The following is a 27387-nucleotide window of genomic DNA, read 5'->3' as shown; positions in this document are numbered from 1 at the left end:
TTATAGGTTCCCTAAGGACAAGTACCATGTCTGACCCAGATTTGTATCTTTTACAATGTCTTACACATAAAGAGACTCTCAAAATATTTTTGTCAAATGAAGAAATGAAGACCTTTAATTAACTTTATTCTAAAGAGAGGCATTGCTCCGTAGTCCGTAGTCTCTGTTCCAATTCTTAGGAGAAGGAGACTTTGGTGCTCTACTCAGTCCTATACACAGGACTCCTCCTTTGTATTGCCAAATAATATTTGTACTTAATTAGAACGTAGCTAATCATGGATGTGTCGGAGAAGGCAATGGCAAGCCACTCCAGTACTATTGCCTAGAAAATCCCATGGATGGAGGAGCCCGGTAGGCTGCAGTCCGTGGGGTCGCTAAGCACGACTGAGCGACTTCACTTTCACTTTTCACTTTCACATATTGGAGAAGGAAATGGCAACCCACTCCAGTGTTCTTGCCTGGAGAATCCCAGGGACGGGGGAGCCTGGTGGGCTTCTGTCTATGGGGTCACACAGAGTCGGACACGACTGAAGTGACTTAGCAGCAGCAATCATGGATGTGTGATAAATGTCTTCTGAGAGTTCATTTTAGGATCTTGGGGAACAAAAAAACCACTGTAGAGTTGACAACTCTCAATCCTGGAGTGAATATGAGGGAATTCTGCCAAACAAAAGCATGGAGATTTCCAAATGGAGATTCTAATCAATCCTGAAAGTCCTTGTCAGAGTCTATGGGGGTTTAGGGACCTGAAGGTGTTTCCAGAAGAATGAAGTGATTTGGGCCAGTTGCAAGAGATGGATTCTACGGGGAAGTTAGAGTGGAGGCATGTTTGTATAAGACATAAGGGAAAAAGGTGTGTGCTTAGAGACAGTGCATCAAAGGTAAAGAAAAAAGACTAGTAAAAGTAGGAAAATATTCCCAAATAACAAAATTATCATCAAAAATGTACAGTTCTCCACTGTATTGATGGATCCCTATGGTCTTCCTGAACTGGTGTGAATTCTTCCAAATACAAACTGTGACATTGCTGATGTCTCTTCCAAAAGCTTAAATGGGAAATCAGGTTTTATTAAGCTACAACTCATTCTTGCCCAGAAACCTTCAGACTTCATTTTGAAATGTATTGTGTAGCTTACTCCATTGTGACAATAGCTGAAATTTTCATTCTATAAGCGTGAGACCATTGTGATTAGCTTTTAAAATAATATGTGACATATAAGGTCACTTTATTAACTGAATAAAATATTACCAAATGACTCAAAATAAAGAAGGTTTTCTTCCTTTTCTCTAGATAAAAGTAAACAAGTTATATATTTCAATAATTTTTGGTCAAAGAAAAAAATAGTCTCCTTTTTAAGAGAATAAAGTCAACTATTTTCAAAATTAAACTGAGGCTACAACCTTAAAACTGTCTTATTTCCTTGTACATTTTAAACCATTTAAAATTTTCAAACTCTGTAAAATGTATTCAGCTAATTTATATAGATTGCCTATCACATACCATGTGCTGTGCTGGGTGCTGGAGAGATGGCGATGAATACATAGATAAAAGCAATGAATACATGGATAAAATATAGCAATGGATACATAGATAAAAGCCCCTGTCCACTTGTAGCTTCCAATCCACAACTGGAAGATAGACAATATAAAATAAGTTACCTATTTTGGCTACACAAGGTAAATATATATGAAGGACAGTAAGGATTGCTGGGTGGGGGGCGGGAGTCAGTTGAAGTTTTAAGTAGAAGATCAAAAAAGACCTGAATAAGAAGATGACATTTTAGCAAAGACTATGAGATGGGAATACCAGACCACCTGATCTGCCTCTTGAGAAACCTGTATGCAGGTCAGGAAGCAACAGTTCAAAATGGACATGGAACAACAGACTGGTTCCAAACAGGAAAAGGAGTACATCAAGGTTGTTATTGTCACCCTGCTTATTTAACTTATATGCAGAGTATATCATGAGAAACACTGGGCTGGAAGAAGCACAAGCTGGAATCAAGATTGCCGGGAGAAATATCAATAACCTCAGATATGCAGATGACACCACCCTTATGGCAGAAAGTGAAGAGGAACTCAAAGGCCTCTTGATGAAAGTGAAAGAGGAGAGTGAAAAGGTTGGCTTGAAGCTCAACATCCAGAAAACGAAGATCATGGCATCTGGTCCCATCACTTCATGGGAAATAGATGGGGAAACAGTGTCAGACTTTATTTTTTGGTCTCCAAAATCACTGCAGATACTGATTGCAGCCATGAAATTAAAAGACGCTTACTCCTTGGAAGGAAAGTTATGACCAACCTAGATAGCATATTAAAAAGCAGAGACATTACTTTGCCAACCAATGTCCGTCTAGTCAAGGCTATGGTTTTTCCCGTGGTCATGTATGGATGTGAGAGTTGGACTGTGAAGAAAGCTGATTACTGAAGAATTGATGCTTTTGAACTGTGGTGCTGGAGAAGACTCTTGAGAGTCCCTTGGACTGCAAGGAGATCCAACCAGTCCATTCTAAAGGAGATCAATCCTGGGTGTTCGTTGGAAGGACTGATGCTAAAGCTGAAACTGCAATACTTTGGCCACCTCATGCGACGAGTTGACTCACTGGAAAAGAGTCTGATGCTGGGAGGGATTGGGGGTGGGAGGAGAAGGGGACGACGGAGAATGAGATGGCTGGATGGCATCACTGACTCGATGGACATGAGTTTGAGTGAACTCTGGGAGTTGGTGATGGACAGGGAGGCCTGGCGTGCTGTGATTCATGGGGTCGCAAAGAGTCGGACACGACTGAGCGACTGAACTGAACTAAGGGAGGTTAGGGACAGAGCTGTCATGTAAACAAGGTCAAAATGCCCCTAGAGCCCTGGAGCAAGCCCACTGGCCCTGCTGGAGCAGGTCAGGATAGGTTGAAGACTGAGGACTCAACTGTGGCATGTGGAGAAAAGCCTAGTTGGAGTACATTCAAGAGAAAATAGGAGAGGAATTGGACATAGTGAGTATAGATAATGTGGATAAAAGTGATTTTGCTGTAATGAAGAACAGAGAAATGGGGCTTAAGCCAAGAATAGATTGGTATCAATTGTTGTCAAGAGATTATTTTTCCTTTTTATTTATGTATTTTGTACAGTTGTGCTCAGTCTCTCTGTCATGTCGGACTCTTTGCGACCCCATGGACTGTAGCCCGCCAGGCTCTTCTGTCCCTGGAATTTCCCAGGCAAGATTACAGGAATCGGTTGTCATTTCCTCCTCTGGGGGATCTTCCAGACCCGGGGAACCTGTGTCTCTTTTTTCTCCTGCATTGTCAGGCAGAGTCTTTACCACTGCACCACCTGAGAAGCCCTTTATTTATTTTACCATGGAAGAAACACAGCATTTGGAGGCTGGGGTGGGGACTGTGTTAATGAGAATAATATAGTGGAGAGGAAGAAACTTGAGGAAGAAGAGAAGGGTGTTTTGCTGCTGGGGTGGTAATCTTTGCATAGATAGGAGGGGGTCTTTGTGTCTAAGTGGATGGGATTGGTCTTGGGTAGAAATATGGACATTTTCCACAGAAACAGGAGAGAAAGCAGAGGATATGGAACCAGATGCAAGTGGCTGGGTAGATGTGGTGGGAAGCTATGAAGTGAGCAGGCAGACCTACAATGGCATGAGTTAAGAAAGAGTAGAATTAATTTTCTAACATTCTCAGGGTACCTAACCCAACAGAGGGTCCTGGGATATGCAGTAACAATGAAATAATTTATATTTCTTAACTAAATCAGTGCTTTTTAGGGCAAGGACAAGGCATGTATCTGTATATGATTATAAAAGTAAATGTGGGTTTAATCCTTCAAGATTGTTAGAGTAATTGAAATTTACCCCCCTCACCACCAAATTTACAATGCGCTAAATAACTATTTTGTTGTTAGACACATTATCAGAAGGAAGTATGTTGTTGCTGCTGCAGCTGTTGTTGTTGTTCAGTCACCAAGTCCTGTCTGACTCTGTGACTCCATGGACTGCAGCATGCCAGGCCTCCCTGTCCCTCACCATCTCCCAGAGTCTGCCCACGTTCATATGCCATCCAACCATCTCATCCTCTGTTGACCTCTTATCCTTCTGCCTTCCATCTTTTCCAGCATGAGAGTCTTTTCCAATGAGTTGGTTCTTCACATCAGGTGGCCAAATATTAGAGCTTCAGCTTCAGCATCAGTCCTTCCAATGAGTATTTGGAGTTGATTTCCTTTGGGATTGGCTGGTTTTATCTCCTTGCTGTCCAAGGTACTCTCAAGAGTCTTCTCCAGCACCACAGTTCAAAAGCATTAATTCTTTGGAACTTAGCCTTCTTTATGGTCCACCTCTCACATCCATACATTACTGGAGAAACCATAGGCTTGTTTATCTGGACCTTTGTTGGCAAGGTGATATCTTTGCTTTTTAATACACTGTCTAGGTTTGTTATTGCTTTCCTGCAAAAAGTAATCATCTTCTAATTTCATGACTGCAGTCACCATCCACAGTGATTTTAGAGCCCCAGATGAGGAAATCTGTCACTGTTTCCATTTTTTCCCCATCTATTCACCATAAAGTGATAGGACCAGATGCCATGATCTTAGTTTTTTTAATATTGACTTTTAAGTCAGCTTTTTCACTCTTCTCTTTCACCCTCATCAAGAGGAAAGTATATGGTTGATTAATTATTTGGGCTCAGGAGAATATCACTGAATTTGAATCACCACATATCAAGCCAAATTTTAATAGAATATTTTAGAACACTGTCTTGTGTTCTGACTAAATTATTAATTTGTAGTCTAAATTTGAAGAGGAGTGTCTCTAATTATTTAGGCTATTCATGCTAAATCACTTTAATCATGTCCAACTCTTCATGATCCCATGGACTGTAGCCACCAGGCTTCTCTGTCCATGGGAGTCTCCAGGTAATAATATTGGAGTGGGTTGTTATTTCCTTCTTCAGGGCATCTTCCCAACCCAGTGATCAAACCTGTCTCAAGGAAGACATTTAAAATTCCATATGAATAGAGGAAATTCTAAAGATTTAATGGAAGTATCTGTTGTAAATCAAGGGTGTTCCCTGGTGGCTCAGTTGGTAAAGAATCTGCCTACAATACAGGAGACCCGAGTTTGATACCTGAGTCAGGAAGATCCCCTGTAGAAGAAAATGGCAACCCACTCCAGTATACTTGCCTGGGAAGTCCCATGGACAGAGGAGAATGGTGGGCTACAGTCCATGGGGTCGCAAAGAGTCAAACACGACTTAGCAACTAAATCTGCCAACATTGTAAATTGTGCATGCTAAGTTGCTTCAGTTGTGTCCAAACTCTTTGAAACCATATGGACTGTAGCCCTACCAGGCTCCTCTGTTCTTGGGATTCTCCAGGCAAGAATATTGGAGTGGGTTGCCATTTCCTTCTCCAGGGGATCTTCCTGACCCAAGGATTGAACCCAAGTCTCTTATGTCTCCTGCACTGGCAAGAAGGTTCTTTACCACTAGCGCCACCTGGGAAATAAAAGGGGAAAACATACTAACAATGATAAGTAGCAAAGCAGTTGTATTAAACCTCTGATAAGAAGGCAGTGATTCTAACTTTATTATGTATATTAGTCTACTTCAGTTCAGTTCAGTTCAGTCACTCAGTCTTGTCTGACTCTTTGCAACCCCATGAATCACAGTGTACCAGGCCTCCCTGTCCATCACCAACTCCCGGAGTTCACTCAAACTCATGTACGTTGAGTCAGTGATGCCATCCAACCATCTCATCTTCTGTCGTCCCCTTCTCCTCCTGCCTTCAATCTTTCCCAACATCAGGGTCTTTTCAAATGAGTCAGCTCTTCACATCAGGTGGCCAAAATATTCAGTTTCAGCTTCAACATCAGTCCTTCCAATAAACACCCAGGACTGATTTCCTTTAGGATGGACTGGTTGGATCTCCTTGCAGTCCAAGGGACTCTCAAGAGTCTTCTCCAACACCACAGTTCAAAAGCATCAATTCTTCTGTGCTCAGCTTTCTTTATAGTCCAACTCTCATATCCATGCATGACTACTGGAAAAGCTATAGCTTTGACTAGATAGACCTTTGTTGGCGAAGTAATGTCTCTGATTTTTAATATGCTATCTAGGTTGGTCATAACTTTCCTTCCAAGGAGTAAATGTCTTTTAATTTCATGGCTGCAGTCACCATCTGCAGTGATTTTGGAGCCCCCCAAAATAAAGTCAGCCACTGTTTCTACTGTTTTCCCACCTATTTGCCATGAAGTGACCATGGTCATGTATGGATGTGAGAGTTAAACTGTGAAGAAAGCTGATCGCCGAAGAATTGATGCTTTTGAACTGTGGCGCTGGAGAAGACTCTTGAGAGTCCCTTGGACTGCAAGGAGATCCAACCAGTCCATTCTAAAGGAGATCAATCCTGGGTGTTCATTGGAAGGACTGATGCTAAAGCTGAAACTCCAATACTTTGGCCACCTCATGCGATGAGTTGACTCACTGGAAAAGAGTCTGATGCTGGGAAGGATTGGGAGTGGGAGAAGACGGGGACAACAGAGAATTAGATGGATGGATGGCATCAGCGACTCGATGGACATGAGTTTGAGTGAACTCCGGGAGTTGGTGATGGACAGAGAGGCCTGGCGTGCTGTGATTCATGGGGTCGCAAAGAGTCGGACACGACTGAGCGACTGAACTGAACTGATGGGACTGGATGCCATGATCTTAGTTAGTCTTCTAGGGTGGTAATAAAAAATACACAGACTGGGTGGCTTAAACAATTGAAGTTTATTTCTTACAGTTCTAGAGGCTGGAAGTCCCAGATCAAGTAGTTGACAGGTTTGGTTTCTAGAAGGCCTCTCCCCTTGCTTGTGGATGGCCAACTGCCTTCTCACTGCATCCTCTAATGGCCTTTTCTCTGTGGGACCACTCTTCATCTTTTTATAAAGACACCAGTCCTATTGGACTAGGGCCATGCCCTTGTGATCTATTTAACCTTAATTATCTTTTTAAAGACCCTGTCTCCAATTATAGTCACATTTAGGTTTAAGGCTTCAACATACAATTTGAAGAGGACACAGTATGTGAAATAAACCCAAAACATCTTGTTAAAAGTTTACTAGAGAGAAATGAGTTAATAGAAGCTCTTAGGTAGACATTCTCTATGTTGGATTGCTGGGCTTCTGTCCTCTTGGAAACTTGATTCTCTTCTCAATGCGATGTCAGGAGGTAGGAACTTTATGAGTGTATCTGGACTGACCCATCGCATGACAGAAGAAGGCAGATAGGAGTAGATTAAGGGCATCACAGAAACAGTGACATCTTCTTGGCAGGTCATTGGATAGCTCAGATTCCCTGAGGTGACATTCTCCATAGCCTATCCCCTTCTACTTTAGCCTCTTTGTCTAAATGCCCCCAAAGCTGTAGCCACCATTCTCTGAACATGCCACATCCTTTTGTAAGTCTGGGCCTCTGAACAAATGAAGAATCCTACCTGTAAAGATATTCATCTGCTTCTTTACCTGACAAAGATATACCCATACTCCCAGATCTGGCTCAGATGTTAGCTCTGCCCGGCTTTTACTGCCCATTCCTCGTCTTCACGCAGTGTTTTATTTCTCATCCTCCCCCACCATCATCTTACTCAATGCACTCATCTACTGTTGCCATGGCTCTTTCCCCCACTACACTGCAATCCCTTGAGAAAAGGGACAATATTTTGTTCTTCTTTGTACCCATAGTTCTTGGTGTAGTTCCTGACACATGATAAAGGCTTAGTGACTATATGAGCGATAAATTATTTACTGAGCCCCTATCACGTTCAAGATACTGCCTAGGTGCTGGGAATACAGAATGGCCAAGAAGACAGAGAAACACCATCCCTGTATGGAGCTTAGATTCTGGAGACAGAGATAGAGAAAGTATAAGCCAGCAAATCTAAGAATTCTGAATTGAGATATGTGCTGTAAAGGAAATTAACACTGTTCTGAAATGGAGAAAAATAGAGAGGATCTACTTTTGATAAGGTGGACAGAGAAGCCTCCCTGAGAAGTAACATGTCAGCTGAGAGCTAAGAAGTGAGAAGTCGTTAGCAAGAGAATGTTCTAGAGAAAGGGAACAGTATGCGCAAAGGTCCTTAGAGAGGAAAGAGCTATTTAAAGGACTGGAAGAAGGAAAGCATGACAAGGGGCATAGTGATCAAGAAAGAGAGAAGTAGGGAATGAGGTCTAAGGTAGGCAGGAAGCAAATCTAATGAGCTATGTTCTAAGTTTGTGTTTGAGATCTAAATGCAGTGTGAAACCAACTTATGTTTTATAGAGACCACTCTGACACTGTAATAGAAGAGATGGTAGAGGCAGGAATGGGCAAGGGGAGATACACATTAGAAGATAATTGCTCTACTACAGGGGAGAGTTGATAAAGGCTTGGACCAGGCTGGCAGCAATGCAGACTGGCAAGACAGACTGGAGAGACATTTTGAAAGAAGAATCAACAGAATTTAGGGAGTAACTGGTTGTAGGAAATGATGAAGAGGAGTCATGGATGATTCTCAGGTTTCTGACCTAAGCAACAGATGGTGCCATTTATTTAAAGGGAGGATACTAAGAACAGAAAGTTTGGAGGCATGCAGTAAGGATGAGAATGGAGAGTGTGTTCAACAGCTATGCCTAAAGTAAATTCAGTTAGCTGTGGCTGATTGTAAGTATGGCACTCAGAGGAGAGAATAGGGAACTGTTACTACATAGGTAGCATTGAAAACCATGGAAAAAAGTTTAAATAAAGAGGTCCAGAATTAAGCCCTGAAACAACAAGAACCAGTGATCCCAGATGTGAATCTAAAAGATCAATGAACTATCTATAAAATGGATTGGGACTGGTGGAGAGGGAGGAAGAGTGTTTGAGAATCCATCACTTTAGGTCAGCTGAGGTCTTATGCAGGCCTCAATTGGAATAAGAAAGAGCTGATCCTTTTTCTCTTCTCATCATACACGATCTCCCATGGCATTCTCATTTCATCGCCTAGTGTCAGCCTTTGCCTCTGGGTTTATATTTCAGTCCTAATAGTTCCACTTGCTTGCTGAACATTTCATTTTGGGAGTCATACTAGTACCTCAAAGCAAAAGACTGTTTTAGCTTATTTGTTCCCTTTATCTATGCTGCTTATTTTATATTCCCATTGATGACACTGGCCAGGAAGTGAGAGGTATATCTGTCAGTGAGTCTGTTCCTTCTTGTTCCTTTTCATTTTTATTAATGAATGAGTTATCAAATCTTGTTGATTGCACATCATCAATATTATTTAATATACTATATAGTCTATTAGTCTGTGTTTCTATTTGTAAAATACAGTGACTTTTAAAGTATCTACAATTGTCATTGTTGTTCAGTCACTCAGTCATGTCCAACTTTGAGACCCCAAGGACTGCAGCATGCCAGGCTTCCTAGTTCTTCACTGTCTCCTGGAGTTGGCTCAAACTCATGTCCATTGAATCGACAAGGCCATCCTGCCATCTCATTCTCTATTGCCTCCTTCTCCTGCCCTCAATCTTTCCCAACATCAGGGTCTTTTCCAATGAGTCAGCTCTTCCCATCAGGTGGCCAAAGTATTCAAACTTCAGCATCAGTCCTTTCAGTGAGTATTCAGGGTTGATTTCCTTTAGGATTGACTGGTTTTTTTCTCCTTGCTGTCCCAGGGACTCTCAAGAGTCTTCTCCAGCACCACAGTTTGAAAGCATCAGTTTCTTGGTGCTCAGCCTTCTTTATGGTCCTAATCTCACGTCTGTACATGACTACTGGAAAAACCATAGCTCTGACTAGACGGACTTCTGTCGGCAACGTCTCTACTTTTTAACTACTACTACTTTTTAGCTCTCTAGGTTTTTCATGACTTTTCTTCCAAGGAGTAAGTGTCTTTTAATTTCATGGCTGCAGTCACCATCTGCAGTGATTTTGGAGCCCAAGAAAAGAAAGTCTGTCACTGTCTCCAGTGTTTCCCCATCTATTTACCATAAAGGGATATGACTGGATGCCATGATCTTAGTTTTTTGAATGTTGAGTTTTACACCAGCTTTTTTACTCTCCTCTTTGACCTTCATCAAGAGGCTGTTTAGTTCCTCTTTGCTTTCTGCCATAAGAATGGTGTCATCTGCGTATCTGAGGTTATTGATATTTCTCCCGGCAATTTGGATTCCAGCTTGTGCTTCATCCAGCCCAGCATTTCTCATGATGTACTCTGCATATAAGTTAAATAATCAGGGTGAGACTATACAGCCTCAATGTACTCCTTTCCCAATTTTAAGCCAGTTCATTGTTTCATGTCCGGTTCTAACTATTGCCTCAATAAATGAAATTATTTTAATCAAAGCTTCAGTGTGACTACTTTTTTAAGAACTATAATTTCTCCAAATCTTTCTCCTAAAAATTTATCTGTGGAGTAAAATACAGTGTGAGAAAAAGTTAAGGCAATTCGCAGAGTGATTTAGACCGGCAAAGTCATTCAACCTTAGCCGAAGAAACAACTTTGGTTCTATTTTTATCATCACGTTTTGAAATGAATCACTGAAAGCAGAGATAGAAATACAGATGGGTAGGAAGAGCTGGGCCATCTAATTCATCTCCTTTTTAGCACAGGGAAGTTTCCTATGTCAAATGCCTGTGAGATATTGTGCAATAAAAGTCTTAGATCACAGCATTTCAATCATTTTTGTAAGGTGACTAATTGTTTCTCCAATTGCTCTCAGCATTGTTCTCTGGATTACTTTCCAGGAATCTGTGTCACACAAGAGGTGTTACCCTTGTGCACAGAAATGGCCAAGGATCTCAAAGGGCTGAGCTTCAGTTATTTTTCCATGGTAGTGATGAGTCTATATGAAGTTGGCCTCCCTCTTCGCATTGCTTTTTGTGACCAGTGGCACGTATTTGTGAGATCTTGACCAAAAACAAACAGTGGTCTAGTTTGCTACCTTAGGGTGGTTAAAAACTAACAGGGACCTCTAGGGATCAGACTTGCCACTTTGGCATCTAATGGTGCAGATTCATTGTTTTAATGGGATTTCCAAAAGAATAATTTGTGTGGGATATCTCCTCATTATCCCCATAGTGTTGAAAAGGGGAGGGGTAGGCTGCAGTCCATGGGGTCACTACGAGTCAGACATGACTGAGCAACTTCACTTTCCCTTTTCACTTTCACACATTGGAAAAGGAAATGGCAACCCACTCCAGTGTTCTTGCCTGGAGAATCCCAGGGACGGGGGAGCCTGATGGGCTGCCGTCTATGGGGTCACACAGAGTTGGACATGACTGAGCAGCAGCAGGGATAGCATTTAGAAAGATTTTTGTTTTTAAGTTCTCTTTTAAAAATTATTTTATCACTACTTTTTATTGAAGTATAGTTGATTTACAAAAGTTGTGCCAATTTCTGCTGTACAGCAAAATGACTCGGTTATTTACTTATATACATTCTTTTTTAATATTCTTTCCCATTATGGTTTATCACAGGATATTGAATACAGGTCTCTGTGCTAAACACTAAGACCTTGTTGTTTATCCATTTTGAATGTAATATTTTGCATCTGCCAACCCCAAACTCCTAGTCCATCCCTCTCCTTACCCCCTCCTCCTTGGAAACCACAAGTCTGTTCTCTATGTCTATGAATCTGTTTCTGTTTTGTAGATAGGTTCATTTGTTCATATTTTAGTGATATCACATGGTATTTGTCTTTCACTTTATGACTTCACTTAGTATGATAATCTCTAGTTGTATTAAGTTCTTTGACTACTGTTCAGTATCTCTCAATGATCTCGTATTTAGTTGCTTGGGAATATTGTACACTTTACTGAAAGATATAGAACCAATACATTTCTATTGTCTATTGTTTTTTTCTAATCATTGACTCCCTATATTCAGTTTCATTTTCTTCTCCCCAACCATTAAAGAATATTCTTAGGTCTCTAGATATTTCTTCAAATTCTGTGATACCTGCAAACCTCTGAGTTGGCACTCTTCTATGTTGTCTTTAATATGCTCCATGCCTTCTCTTTCTCCATCTATTAGTAAATAGGCTGATTAACACTAGATTTAGTATTTCCTTTGTGCTTTCCACCAGCCACACCCTTTCTTCCCACACTGAAAATACTCCATGTAACATTATCCTTAGTTTATAGTGTTTGACGTAATTCTTAATCCTTATGCAAGTCAATTAGTTTGGACAAAAAAAGGTTACATGAACCAATACATAGATTGCGGAAACTTCAGTTACATGAATATAGTGATTTTAGTATTTTTTAAGTTCTTCAATATCTAGAGCATTCATAATTAGCTCCTGTGGAAAAGAACAAAATACAAATTCTAGAATGATTTGAGATCTTCCATTTCATAAACTACCCATTTCCTTTATAGAGTCCTGATTCGCCCTTTTAAGTAGCTGCTACTTTATGACACTCTTTTTTTTTTTTCCACGATTGCGTCTATAAAACCAGAGAATGTGCAAGAGGGCTTGGTTGGCCGTGGACATGAAGAGTAGAAGGTCATCTCTGACTCTGCTTTTCCTCCATGTTATGGAAATCTGGCAACTACCCAGCAACTGACCCAGACTTGGTCTTTCTGTAGGAGAATATATAATTAAATAATAAAGAAGTAGAAGTTTTAAGGCTGTTGAGAAATGTTAACGGATGTGTGGGATTTAGTAAAGTACACAGAAAGACCTTAAGAGCTCCTTTGGCCCACAGTATACATGTACTCAGCACTGGCCTTTTTCCTTCACCACAGGCAAGCATGCCACTGAGAAGACTTCATTCCCCGTTTTATCTGGTGTTCTGGGGAACTCTAAAGCCACAGGGATCACAACAGCTGCAATAAATAAAGCATCTCTTCAATACATTTCCTTGCCAAATACTATTCAGCATTCTTTTGGCCTTGGTTTGATAGAAAACAGCATGGTGAACTTACTACCTTTCCTTTTAGTACAGTGAGCCCCAAGTATCTATGAAAAATTTAACAATTCAATCCTGCATGTAAGCAAAATCATTGTTCTATTTTAAAATTATTAAGACAAAATACAGAGAACCAAAAAAAAGTAATGTAGGAAGTCTTATCCCTATTGAAGAGGTATTGAATTAGTACTAGGCTTTTTTATTCTCCTCAGGGTGAAGGTAACGAGAACATCCAGAGTATGTGTCCATGCAAATGTATGGGTTAGAAGGGGAGTCTTAAAAAGAAAAAAAGTTACATATGTGGCAGTACGAGGAAGAATATTATTAAGGAATTTCACAGAACTTTTATATAAAGTCTCATCATACAGTATGATGATCTCAGGGATATTTTGTGATATTTACTGAGTCTTCTGAGAGTTCATTTATTCAGGTTATATTTTAAGGAGGAACTTATAAGATTCAGATCTAAAATACAATTCTGTAATATGCCCAGCTGATCCCATTAAATCCAAGCTGAAAAGGAGCAGTATAATGATGTGAACAATTCCCATTCTCTGTGTTGTTACACCTCACTTGAAATGCATTCCTTCCAGATTAAAACAGCCATTCCTCTTTGTTTCTCTCTCCAGGCTGAGGTTCAACTATGCTACCTGGAAGCACAAAGAGATGCTGTTGAGCAGATGTCCCTCAAGCTGTACAGCGAGCAGTATACCAGCAGCAGCAAACGGAAAGAAGAGTTTGCTGATATGTCAAAAGTTCATTCAGGAGGAGGCAATGGGTAGGGAACTATTCTTTTTGTTGTTTTATTCTCATTAATCTCTACTTTTTTCAATGATGTTCCACTGTTCGGTGTTAGGCGGGCATTTCCTCCCAAGCTAGCAAGAGAAGTGCGATAGACAAGGTATTTATGTTCTTTTCCATTCATGCCAGAATTGAAGACTATGGATTTTATCAGTCTGTCATCTCACCCAGGACTTCCTAACTTTGGTATTATTTGTTTGAAACAGTCTTGTGATTTTCTGAGCGTTTCTGTTACTTCATTGTGCCTATAATTTTCTCAGCGTATTTCCCTCTCTTTAAACCTCATAGTTTAAAGTCTATCTAAGCAAATTTTAAACACCAGAACCTTACTGGAAACTGGTAGAGCATAATTTTTTGAAAATATAGATATTTAATAATTATTTAGGGACTATGGACTAACTGGTTAGCATCACATGAAGTCAAGTGGAATGATGGACTAGTGCTTATTGTCTGTGTTACATGAAAAGACCCAGCAACTTCAATGACCCACCAACAGTTTCATTCAGCCTGAGATCTATGGCTGTATTTATACTAACTACCCGTGCTACTGAATAGTTAAGTTATGCATTCAAATATTTCCAAATTGCTTCAAAATTATGCATACATTCTCTATGTGTGTGTGTGTGTGTATATATATATAAATATATGTATATATAATACATATATGAGATTTATAAAATACTATATATTTTAAGAATTCTTTTCTGGTTCAATTTTAATATTTAGTAGGTGATTATTAAAGAGTGAAAGAGTATAATGAAATTTAATCATTTCATAATTTTAATGACTTGATAATAATTATACTTGTTAAAATGGAAAAAGTAACCTATTTTGCTTTTATACTTGAGCCAGACAACAAGGGAGAGAAACTGTTAACCCAAGTTCCATAACATGTTAATAGCATAGTGTAAACCTACGGGGAGTAACTCTAGCCAAAATATTCCTTCAAAAGGCAAGAGAAAAGAAGTCTTTCCATGCACTTGCTTTCTTTTTTCTCTTACGTGCTTATAGTTCTGATGTGACTTAAAATTCCCATTCAGATTTTGAGGATAAATTAACAACACAGGTTACAAATTCTGTCTTGTGACATAACCCAAGGTCTAAGAATGCAAGAAAAGAATTCGAGTTGTAATTCTTTTCAGGAAATGGGCAAGGGCTTTTTAACTTAAAATTTACCTATCTATACAATTTGATGCTCTTTTAAGATATTTTTTATATACAGACATGTGAGCATGTATTTGATTCATCTTTTATGATTCAGAATACATTTATTCACAATAGGAAAAGCATGACAGCAAATTAAAAAGAAAAGGTTAAATATTCCAGCATGAACAATAAGCTGTTTTGAGGCTTTAACGTGCTTTAATTTCTCTAAATGCCTAAATAGTCCCTGGTGTACCCACCACTACAAACTTTAGGTCACATTTTCATGTTTTCTGAAAGCCCTAGGGATTGAGTGGGTACCACGTGCTTCTGACCTCAGATTCCAAGAGCCCAACCTGAGTATTTACTCTGGGCTCCACAAATCATAAATCTGCCCTGGGAATGGCTTAGTTAACAGCAAGCATTGTTCTGTGAAGTGGGAGTAGGTGAACTTGCCTGATATCCTTTGTTTATGCTCCTTAGGGTGCTGAAGGCTGTGCATTGTGAGGAAATTTAAGAGTGTACTGAAGAAAAGGCAGCTATTTAATACTAAGGACAAAAACCATATACTCCTTTCTGTTTTCTGTTTACATACAGAAAACCATTGTTTGAGAAATGTACGTGGGTGAGGTTATCTGGGGCGTCCTGCTCCTAAGATGCTTTGCTCCCACAGTTGAATCCGTAATTCTGAAACCTTAAGAACACAGTCTTCTAAAATTATCTGCTCCAATGATACATAAACTTCATTAACAGTTCCTTTTGTTACACAGAATGAGCATTGTTTCTGATAAGATATTGTGGGAATAATGTGGGCCTTCTAGGGTCTTCATTCCATATGCAGATAGATATCCAATCCACTGAAGAGAACATTAAGTTGGTGATGCAATCCGTATATTTTTATTTCCTCCTCCATCCTATGTCCATGCAAAGGACATAGTTGAAAATGTATAAGGTTACTCCAGGGAAGATTCAGCTGCTAGACTGAATGGAGATCTTAAATGTCTAAGATTTTTGTGTAACCAAAATATTGTTTAGAAATGAATTTATAACCTCTCTGGCTTGATGAAAAGGTGCATATCAAGGTGATTTAACACAACTTGTGGACAACCATGAAATGTGTGTTTGACAGTCGTGAATATGTGTGGTGGGAAGATTTCCCTGACAGTATGTGAAGCTGTGTGAGCTGTAATAACAGTGTGTCCCTCTGTGGGAGATACTGGGTACTGGTTCCTAAGTAGCAAAGTGGGAAACCATGGCTTCCTGGAGGGCAGTGCTTGAGTCACTGGTGATTCTCAAAGGAAGCAGGTTGGTGCTTTTGACGCCTGTTGATTTAAATGAAAGCTTGTAAATTGTCTTGTTTCTTTCATCCAATAAATATTCACTGAAGGCATACTATGTGCATGGCACAATTTTCTGAGCAGATTTCATCAAGAACAGTCTTGTAAATTTTGTAAAGTATATCCATCTGTCTTTCTGACACCTCTTTCTATTAAGGGGTTGTCTGATTTCATTTTTATAATGAATTTCAAAATCTTGTTTATTTTAGTAAGTAGTATCCTACTTCATGTCAAGACTTACAGTAGATTACAAAGCATATCTTTTGTTTAGCTTATAAGTAATAGAACTGGGAGGCAAAAAGCCTGGGTGACTGGCTTGTCCAGGACCTTGCCTCAAAGCCCTGAGTCATGATGCAGTGAACAGTCCATGAAGTCACACTTTGCCCTCTCTCTGAAAATTTAGCTCAGACCCTTGATAAACACTTTCCCCCCTAAATCACATGTTATGCATGTTCCATACGGTAGATGAAATTTGAATTATGGTATTGTCCTACTATAGAGAAAATAAGAGTCTTAAGGCAATTTCATTTACGCCACAAGAAGTTTGGACAAAAACACTGCAAAGCAGGCTTAAGTGAAAAATGAAATTCATTAATTTGACAAATATTATTAAATACCTCCTTTATGAAATGCAGAGGTTAAAAGGCAAAAATGAAATGGTCCCTGCCCTTGAGAAGCTCACAGTTTATGTAGGAGGAACCAGATCTATAAACAACATAGAATGAAGGATCAAAGTGATGAGTAGGAATCTGCTTGGAGTAGGGAGCAGGGCTCATGGAAGGTGGTGCTCAGTTCTGACAGTGGTGGGGAGAATCGGAGCAGGTCAGGAATGATAGAGAGAGACAGGACTCTGGAGGTGATTTTCGGAAGAGGGCTAGGCCAGGGGAAGAATTTTCCAGTGTAATCTGAACAAACATGTATTGAGCACTTACAAAGATAGACAGACCGTAGTCCCTACCTTCATGAAATTTACAGTCTATCAAGAGAGCAGCATTAAACCAGTATTTCTCTGTATCGTGAAGAAGAAGGGGAGGTAGAGGGTTCCAGGGAAGCTTAGAGCAAACAACACGTGGACTCCATGAGGCAGGGCCATGTCTGTCACATTCACCACACTATGCACTGTATCCTGGAGTGTGCTAGGTGCCCAGTGAATGTTGGTGCATAAATGAAAAACTAAAACGAATCTAGGGCTCAGAGGGAACAGGGGTATGAAATCATTATGCTGCTTGCCGTTCCATGTGACTGGAGAGCAAGGTAGAAAGTTGGAGGGAATAGTGCAAGAAAGTGAAGTTGAGATCCTGTAGTTAATCACTGGTTAATCATGGTTCTTAACTAGGATGCATCAAGATTTCCTAGGGAACTTTTAAGTTGAAAACTGCCTGCCCATCTCAGCTCCCTCAAAATTCTGATTCAGGAGGCAGGAGTGGACCAATATATATTATACTTGATGCCCACTGCCAGTTGAGATCATTGCTCCAGTGGTTTTCAAAGAATGATCTCTAGACCAGCAGCGTTAGTATCTCCTGGGAATCTGTTAGAAATTGCAAATTCTGGGTCCCACTCCAAATGTACTAAATTGGAAAATCTGAAGGTGGAGACCAGTAATAGATTAGAAATTAATGGGAAATGTGGAGACTAGATTGGAGGCTAAAGCCAGAAAGAGTTGATAAACCTTAGATGAGGCAAGTGTGAGAGAGGAAAGGGCCACACTAATGTGGGTAGAGAAAGAAAATAAGAAGACTTAAATTCAAATGATTTCTGTGTCATTCAGCATTTCATGATTGTTGAGCAGGCTGTACTAGGCACTGGGGTTGTAGAGGCAGTGGAACACAAAGAGTGGCAGGGCATGTAAATCAGGAACGCCTGCCAGGAGAAGTGTCATTGAGGCTGGCCCAGGGTCAGAGGTGACAGCCAGTGTTTCCCACAGCAAAGGCAATGTGTGCAAACAGCTGGAACCAGTCAGAGATTCCAGCAAGAATAGGTTGGCAATTTTAAAACCGTATTCTGGCAGCACTCTGGAGAATGGACTGGCATGGGCAAGACTAGACAGTGCTTGGTTAAGAAGCTGTTCCAGTCATCCAAGCGAGAGACTGTTCTGGCCTGAAGACAGCAGGAATGGAAACGGAAGGAAGGAAGTTGAAGACAGAACTGGTCCCTGAGTGGATGAGGGGCATTAAGGGACGTGGGGTTTAAGACAGACCTCCGTGTTTCAGGCTTTTGCACAAATGGACATGGTATTCAATGCAGGGGAGGAGCAGGGGGCCTGAAAGGAACTGACTGTTTGGGACAAAGTTTTTTTTTATGGTCTGCAGAACATCTAAGTAGAAATGCCCAGGAAGCAGATCTGAAGCTCAGGGATGTCTTGGACTCCTCAACCATCAACAAGGACAGTATGGTGACTATGAAGTAGCAGGGGCTGAGAGAGGTGGGAGCTTACCCTGTGGTAGCATATCCCCACAAAACCTACTCCAGATAGACATAGCAGTTTCCTTAAGGACGCTCATTTTAAAAGATATGGCTAATAGGAACATTTTTATTTCAGCTAGAATCTTTCAGGCTGTATTATACAAGTCTTTTAAAGTAAAACTTGTGTGTGTGCCAAGTCGTGTCTTGACTCTGTGCAACCGTATGGACTGCCAGGCTCTGCTGCAGCCTGCCAGGCTCTACTGCGCATGGGATTCTCCAGGCAAGAATACTAGAGTGGGTTGTTGTGCCCTTCTCCAAGGGAACTTCCCACCCCAGGGATCAAACCCACATCTCTTAAGTCTACCTGCATTGGCAGGTGAGTTCTTTACCACTGGTACCCCCTGGGAAACCCAAAATAAAACCATAACATTGAAAATTCCAAGGTGATATCTTGATTAGCAGGAATTGAGAACTACTGTTGACTATTATTTTCTGTCTTCAAGCTGCTGGTGGAACCTTCTGATTCCAGATATTAGAATGTATTAGGTCTGCTCAGATTGCTTCCAACTACATAAAAAAAAAATATTTTTAGGGATGTATATTCACTCTAGTCTAAATTCTTATAGGAGGAGAGAGAGTATACAGGATTAAAAATTAAAGATCAGAATTCAAGTTGGTATATACTTTGGCCACCTGATGCAAAGAGCAGATTCACTGAAAAAGACCCTGATGCTGGGAAAGAATGAAGGCAGGAGGAGAAGGGGATGAAAGAGGACAAGATGGTTGGGTGGCATCACTGACTCAATGGATATGAGTTTGAGCAAACTCTGGGAGATGGTGAAGGACGGGGAAGCCTGGCATGCTAGAGTCCATGGGGTCACAAACAGTCGGATGGACACAACTGAGCAACTAAACAGCAACATCATGTAGGGATATGTGTGTGCGCATGTGTATGCATGTGTGTGCACACATATTAAGGGTTACTATAAATAATAATATGGAGTAGAAGAGTAGGGAGATGTTTCCTGACTCTGCTTCTGGCAATCTGGTGGGAATTTCAAAGAGCCTTCTGTTCTTGTGGTAAAGTTCTAGAAGATACTTCAGTCTCAGTCATGTGCCAGCCTCTGGCTGAGGGGGAATTTGGGCAATGTCCACAGATGGATATGTAGTCAAGGTTTGTTCTCTGTAAAAATGTAGAAGTATTCATCCCACATCATGTAACGTTTTAGAGTAAATTTTACTTTCAAATACAAACAGTATATACAGGTTATTTCCAAGCACAACAGGTTGAACTAAATGAACTTTAACTAGATGAAAGGTTAAAAGTTTGGCAGTAAAAATAAATCCATTTTCCTTTAGGAAATGAAGTATTCCTGAATCATTGTGATAATGTACATACACACACATATACATATAAAACACTCCCAAAGATGAATAGTGTTGACAGATGAAAACAAATATATCACTATTTAAAACATTTCTTGATTAAAGATCAAATAAGCAATAAGTTACACTGAATGACTTCAGATACCTGAGAAAGGGTGTAATCACCTCTGGATTTCACTGCAATAGGATGATCTTTCTGGTTTTCTGTTGAGCCAAAGGCCAAAAATATCCTTGTGCAGCTGGGTGAACATTCGTGCACACTCGTATTCTCTTTTTCTCAATGAACATTTTGAATTTCTGCTCAATGGTTGTTTTTGGAACATTGTTGCATATTAATAAAATGTTTTCTTTTTGGTACACACCAGTCATAAACTGTGTGCTGATGTTGGGAACACTCTCTCAGATAAATCACTAGACAGTCCAAGGCGACCTTATTTCCACCCTGCATTTCTACTTCTGATTTTTACCCTGTCCTGAACTAATGAACAACTGATCAGTTCAGTTCAGGTTCTTTTTTGCTCCTTCTGTTGTGAACTGGTGTTATCACATAGTAAGATTACAATGCATCCTATAGTCAAAGGAGCAAAAAGTGCCTGATTACCTTCTGAAAAACTGATATTCTGGGCACTATGATTATTAAAATAAGTCTTCCCGGCTATAAAAAGAATCTCACCAGTATAAATGTATTCATTTGGGATCATAATATCATATCCTTCTAATGTTCAAATACATTAAACTAATTTTAGACCTAGACAGTCTTTCACTTCACTAATCTAATGCCATCCATATCAAGAGCCAACAAAGGATGAACTAGAGAGGTAGTAGCATAATTACTGGGGAAGTATTATTTCAAAGTTAAGAGTAAAGTCAACTATTTATTTATTTATGTAACTCCTTTCCATCTTAACAATGCTGAAACAATTTCTGTGCTGCTTTGGAAAGTTTATGGGGTCAGTTGAAGAAGGAAAGAGGTTTGAGAGAGTCTAAAACAAATCTAATCTACCTCATTTTAATGTGCAGAGCTTAACTCTTTTCTTTAAAATATATTCCTTTATGCATTCCCACATCACTTTCACAAAGGATTTAAGTCAACTTACCAAAAATATTTACAATAAAATAGAATAAATATTTGACTGAAGCCAGTTAGGTAAAAGTAAAATGTGTACCAGAAAACGAAAAAGTGCATCTTCTGCACATGTCCTCAAGAAGGGCAGTGATTTGGTTCTAAGCTTTCCACATCCAAAGTAAAGAGTGAAATCTCATCCATCAGAAAATTCATAATGTCCTAAGATTAAAAATAATATATATCCGGGGAAACACACTGAGTCCTGGGAGGGATTTCTCCTGTACTTCTCTCAGGAGAAGACAGGCCTCTGTGATATTCCACCTCTTCTCTGGTGCCTCAGATGGTTAAGAACCTGCTTGCAATGCAGGAGACCTGAGTTTGATCCCTGAGTTGGGAGGATCTCCTGGAGAAAGGAATGACAACCCACTCCAGTATTCTTGCCTGAGAAATCTCATGGAAAGAGGAGCCTGGCAGGCTACAGTCCATGGAGTTGCAGAGTTGGACATGACTAAGCAACTAATACTTTCATAAGAGAAACCAAATTCCCAAGGTAATTTTTTGATGGAGGCTGCAGAAGTGATGTCAAAGCACAGTTCAGTTAAGAGCCAATTTACAGGATAGATGAAGTCATATTGGGAGAGATCTCCATAGTAATTCTTCCACAAAGATTTTGTTAGAGATTTGGTGGCAGAGAGTTATTCCTATGTTATTTACCTCCTGAGCTTCCCAGGTGGTGCAATGGTAAGGCATCCGTCTGCCAATGCAGCAGACACATGAGACTGGAGACATGAGTTTGATCCCTGGGTTGGGAAGATCCCCTGGAGGAGGATGGCAACCCACTCCAGAATTCTTGCCTGGGAAATACCATGGACAGAGGAATCTGGCGGACTATAGTCTGTGTACTCAAAGAGTTGGCCACAACTGAAGTGACTGAGCACACACATTTTTATCCCCTGCCCTAACCTTAAGGGTAAATATTCTCTGTTCTATGCTTAGTCACTCAATCATGTCTGACTCTTTGCGACTACACAGACTATTGCCCACCAGGCTCCTCTGTCTGTGGGGATTCTCTGGGCAAGAATACTGGAGTGGTTTGCCATACCCTCCTCAAATACCCTCTCTTTGAAAACCAGGGAGGTATAGGATAGAGTAGACTTTACAAAAGGCTGAGCTGCCTAACCCTCAGCAGTGTGCCAGAAGCAAGTCTGGATCCAGACCCTCTAACACATGGACAGTGACATAGGAGGGTTTATCTTGCTCTCTTTTTTAAACAACATTATCTCTTGCTTTGTCTTCAGATATACGGGTTCTCACATTTGTGTTAGAATCACTACCATTTCTAAATTCTTCAGAATGTTTTCAAGTTCTTTGGCTAGAACTTAGTCCAGTGTATTATCTGACAATTTAGAGAGAATTTTGACTTCCTGACAGCCTAACAGAATCCTCTAGATATATCCAGAAACTTACTTTAATATTTCTAATTTTATGACTAATCTTGGAGGTTAGAATTTTTTTGCTTTATGGATTGTATTTTAATAGCAAGAGTTTATGAACAGTCCATGAGACCATGAGAAAGTGGGGCCTATCGTTAACAAATCTGTAGTATTGATTTTATTTTTCGTAGACATTTTCACATGTCCATGGGTGTATATGAGAATTGAGAAAATTACTACTGGAAAGAACTCCATATTCCTTTTTATTTATTAATGGCAAAGGCAGGCTGCTTTTCTCATGAGGAAGTGGCTCATGAATTTTCATTCAAAATAGTAAATTAGTGTCCACACTTTAATATGTTTAGAGTGGAAAGGGATTCTACATGCAACTGTGCATATCAGATTTCATGTCTGGAAAACTAAATTTTATTCTTTAATGATATTGTGATTGGACTAGGTGCCACTCTTGTATCTCCCTCCTGTGCTTACATGACACATGGCATAGAGGATGATGGGAAATTCTAATCAGTTATTAGTGTTTCACTTTAATAATGTTAAACTGTATTTTTATGAGATTTTGCTACCACTACCTTTAGTGTCTTTTTTGAAAACCAGAGGCAAACTTCCTTGAGCAAATAATGTGAACAGTGAACACTTAGTGAATATTTGGGGAAAGAATCAATATGCTAAAGAAGCTAGGAAAATTGGATCACTTAACAGAAATTCCAGCATAGACAAGCTGGTATCTCAGGAACTGATCGTGTGTCTTTGGATACGTTGTTGTGAAAGGAACTAGTAAGTTTACAAAAGATGGATACTTAAATGCTCCAAAATATGTATTACTCAGCCTTAGTAGAAAAGCTTCCAGGCCTTTTTAGTATTATCTTTTCTTCAACTATTGGTTGCTCTATTTTGATGATTTCTTCATTTGGTGTCTGATTTAATCAAAATTCCTTAGTGGACCAAGCTGGAACCTCATATATTCACACACACCTTCCATTGATTTCACTTGGGTGAAACTTTATCTTTTAAGCAAAGTTTAAGTTGAAATGTTGAGTTAATGATGCTCACTTTAAATACCAAAGGCTGAATGCATTTATGTATTCAAACACTTAGCTGGTCAAACATAACTCCCACCAGGGTTTAGAGGAAGGATCATTTCTTAAACTGTGCCAGCTTCACAAATAATATATTGCTATCTAATCTGCAAAAATTGATACTAAACAGCCTTGTTAGTATTTTATTCCCATGGTGAAAAATCCTGGAATCTTTTTTTTCTTTTTTTAAACCTGAAAAATTTGGAGAAAATGATGGACAAGATATTGGGAAATACTTTTGGCAATCATCATAGTAGTTAGCCCAAATTTAGAAAAAAACACTAAAGAAAAAATTTGCATGTTTATTCTTTTCCATAGACTTGTCTCTGTCTTTATTAGAATTTCAGATGCTGAAATGAACACATAATTCTATATTTATCTAACAAAACCTGACTTTGATTTAGAAGACTTTTTCTCCTCATAACACGATTGTGCTTGTAAAGCTCCAAAACTGGTAATATCATATCTGCAATAGAATGTCCAACTCTTTTATTGTGAAACCTTCAGGTGTATGGCGGTTTAAAGGAATTAAAAGAATATCACTTTGGTGATGTGTTTGATTTATAGCACTGTCTTAGAATAGTGTACAAATCTGCTTTGTAACATTTTCATAGAGTATAATGTATTCATAGAGTACTGAAAAGGTATGCTTAGAGACCTTTTAACATCTAGGAGATTATATATTTGTATCAATCAGTTGACAGGAACCCAAGCACTTTTACAAAGAAGATTTTATAAGGAAAATCCTTCCAAAAGAGCAGTTCCTGTACTCATAGCCCTTAAAAGGTTCTGAACTATTTGCCACAATTTCAATCATCTCTCTCTCTTTTAAAAAGAGGTCATTTGTCATGAGGACTTCAAGGAAAAGTATATGGTCCTGAAATCAGCGGATGGAATCAGCATATTCTGCAAAGGGTTATAGAACTAACTAGTTCTATGCTACCCTTGATAAATTCACTCATCTATGATCTTTTCTGCTTTCCTGTGTAGTAGCTGGCATTTTCCTTAGAAGATGTCTTTTATAAAAATCACTAGTCTACAGCACACCTTTGCAGGTAATATAAATAGAAGAAAGGAAGCTACTTCCTTTACCTCAGAATTTTCCTGCTATAATGAGCACATTAAATTATAGTCATTTCAGAAGATTTAAAAAAACAACAACAAAGAAATTCTAGTAATTTATTTCTGATTTGTTACAAAGTTATGTATTTGATTTCACTTAAGGTGGCTCAGAGGTTAAAGCGTCTGACTCCAATGTGGGAGAACCAGGTTCGATCCCTGGGTTGGGAAGATCCCTGGAGAAGGAAATGGCAACCCACTCCAGTACTCTTGCCTGGAGAATCCCACGGACGGAGGAGCCTGGTAGGCAACAGTGCATGGGGTCGCAAAGAGTCGGACACGACTGAGTGACTTCACTTCACTCAAATTTGGAAAACTGTCAGGTTTCTCCTAAGCTGTGAATTTACACATGGCAAAGAATCTGAAATCAGGCACAAGTACTTAAAATATGTTTTTGTCTTCAGAATTAAGGTTCCATCCCTGGGTTGGGAAGATCCCTGGAGAAGGGAATGGCAAGCCACTCCGGTATTTTCGTCTGGGGAATTCCATGGACAGAGGAGCATGGCAGACCATAGCCCACTGCGTCGCAAAGAGTCAGACACTACTGAAGCAACTAACACTTTCACTTTTCAGTATTAGGATCTGATGAGAATTTGTCATTTGAAAAACACTAGTGCTGATTCTACACTAATTAAACAAAGAACCAAAGCATATCTAACAAACTCAAGCTTAAGTGTTCTCAGCTAGGATGAAAACAGACTGGACTGGAGGAACTGTGAATATTTGTGTTAGATTCATTCAGCACTTGCAGGTCTCCAGTGAAGATCATCTCAGAATGAGCCTGAGGTACATTTAACTGGAAGAAATGGCTTTTGTTCTAAGTCCTTTGATAGGGAGACTAACAGGAGGGAACAGCTCAATGGATGTAAAGACATGATAAAGAGCTAGTAAAAAAAAAATTCCATGATTCTGAACATTTTATCATCCTGTATGTAGTTTTCATCTATTTAAAACCTATTCATAAATTTCCTTTAATTTTCACCGTAGAAGCAGGATATGAAAGGAATGGGAAGACAGCTCACATTAATTGAGAGCATACTGCATATAATCATTTCAAGTAAGCAAATGTACCATTGTGTACTTAAGGCAAAATCTCACCTTAAGAATGAACGGGGAAGCCTGTCTATATTGCAATTGGTATTTGAGGATGAAATATTGTCTTTATCATGTATTGCTCTTCTGAAGTCATTCTTGCCCTACTAAAATTTCTTGGTTTCATTATCTGTATTCATTCATCATCATTTATCAAGTACTATCCTGGTCATTATGCCAAAGTCTTTGACTATATAGATCACAACAAACTGAAAAATTCTTAAAGAGATGGGAATACCAGACCACCCGACCTGCCGCCTGAGAAATCTATATGCAGGTCAAGAAGCAACAGTTAGAATCGGACATGGAACAACAGACTGGTTCCAAATTGGGAAAGGAGTACATCAGGGCTGTATATTGTCACTCTGTTTATTTAACTTAGATGCAGAGTACATCGTGCAAAATGTTGGACTGGATGAAAAACAAGCTGGAATCAAGATTGCCAGGAAAAATACCAGTAACCTCAGATATGCAGATGACACCCCCTTATGGCAGAAAGGAAAGAGGAACTGAAGAGCCTCTTGATGAAAGTGAAAAAGGAGAGTGAAAAAGCTGGCCTAAAACTCAGCATTCAAAAAACTAAGATCATGACATCCGTTCCCATCACTTCATGGCAAAAAATGGGGAAACAATGGAACTAGTGACAGGCTTTATTTTCTTCGGCTCCAAAATCACTGCAGATGGTGATCACAGCCATGAAATTAAAAGTTCCTCCTTGGAAGAAAAGCTGTGACTAACATAGACAGCATATTAAAAAGCAGAGACATTACTTTGTCAACAAAGGTCCAGAGAGTCAAAGCTATGGTTTTTCCAGTAGTCATGTATGGATGTGAGGGTTGGACTATAAAGAAAGCTGAGTGCTGAAGAATTGATCTTTTGAACTGTGGTGTTGGAGAAGACACTTGGGAGTCCCTTGGACTTCAAGGAGGTCCAACCAGTCCATCCTAAAGGAAATCAGTCCTGAATATTCATTGGAAGGACTGATGCTGAAGCTGAAACTCCAATACTTTGGCCACCTGACGCGAAGAACTAACTCTTTGGAAAAGACCCTGAGGCTGGGAAAAATTGAAGGCGGGAGGAGAAGAGGATGACAGAGGATGAGATGGTTGGATGGCATCACCAACTCAATGGACATGAATTTGAGCAAGCTCTGGGAGTTGGTGATAGACAGGGAAGTCTGGTGTGCTGCAGTCTGTGGGGTCACAAAGAGTCAGACACAACTGAACTGAACTGATCCTGGGCATTAGGGATACAAAGATAAATTCACCCCTTGCCCTTGAATTGTTTAGTCATAATCATAGCTTCTTTTTTAATCATATAAGTATGGAAAAGAAAACAGGTTTCCTTATTATCACTTGCTGATTGATAATTTATGAGACTTCCTAATGACATACATCATTGGTATAACAACGGAAGAAACTTGATTTTAAGATCAGAGTTCAGGCTCTTACACACAATACTTGTAGCCATTCCTAACAAATTAACATTTTCTTTAGGGAACAACATCTTGGAATAAATGCTGTTTTTCAGATTTCCTATTCCTCTCCCTTCTTTTGTGCAAGATGGCTGCTGCTGCTACTGCTAAGTCGCTTC

The 27387-nt window shown here is 39.6% G+C and overlaps 1 protein-coding gene across 2 annotated transcripts in view; it reads left to right on the top strand.

Moving 5' to 3' along the window:
• AKAP6 (A-kinase anchoring protein 6) overlaps nt 1-27387 on the top strand; it is a 408114-nt gene that overhangs the window by 247407 nt on the left and 133320 nt on the right. For both annotated transcript variants that reach the window (XM_055418225.2, XM_055418226.2), the window contains exon 8: nt 13544-13692. In XM_055418225.2, the coding sequence (XP_055274200.2) occupies nt 13544-13692 (149 nt within the window). The remainder of the gene's footprint in view (nt 1-13543; nt 13693-27387) is intronic.

The sequence above is a fragment of the Moschus berezovskii genome, chromosome 21, assembly GCF_049115385.1.
Source record: "Moschus berezovskii isolate FMDL1 chromosome 21, NW_MosBer_1.0, whole genome shotgun sequence".
NCBI classification, from domain to species: Eukaryota; Metazoa; Chordata; class Mammalia; order Artiodactyla; family Moschidae; genus Moschus; species Moschus berezovskii.
Note: the sequence above shows the minus strand (reverse complement) of the source record. Positions and strands in the feature narration are given on the sequence as shown.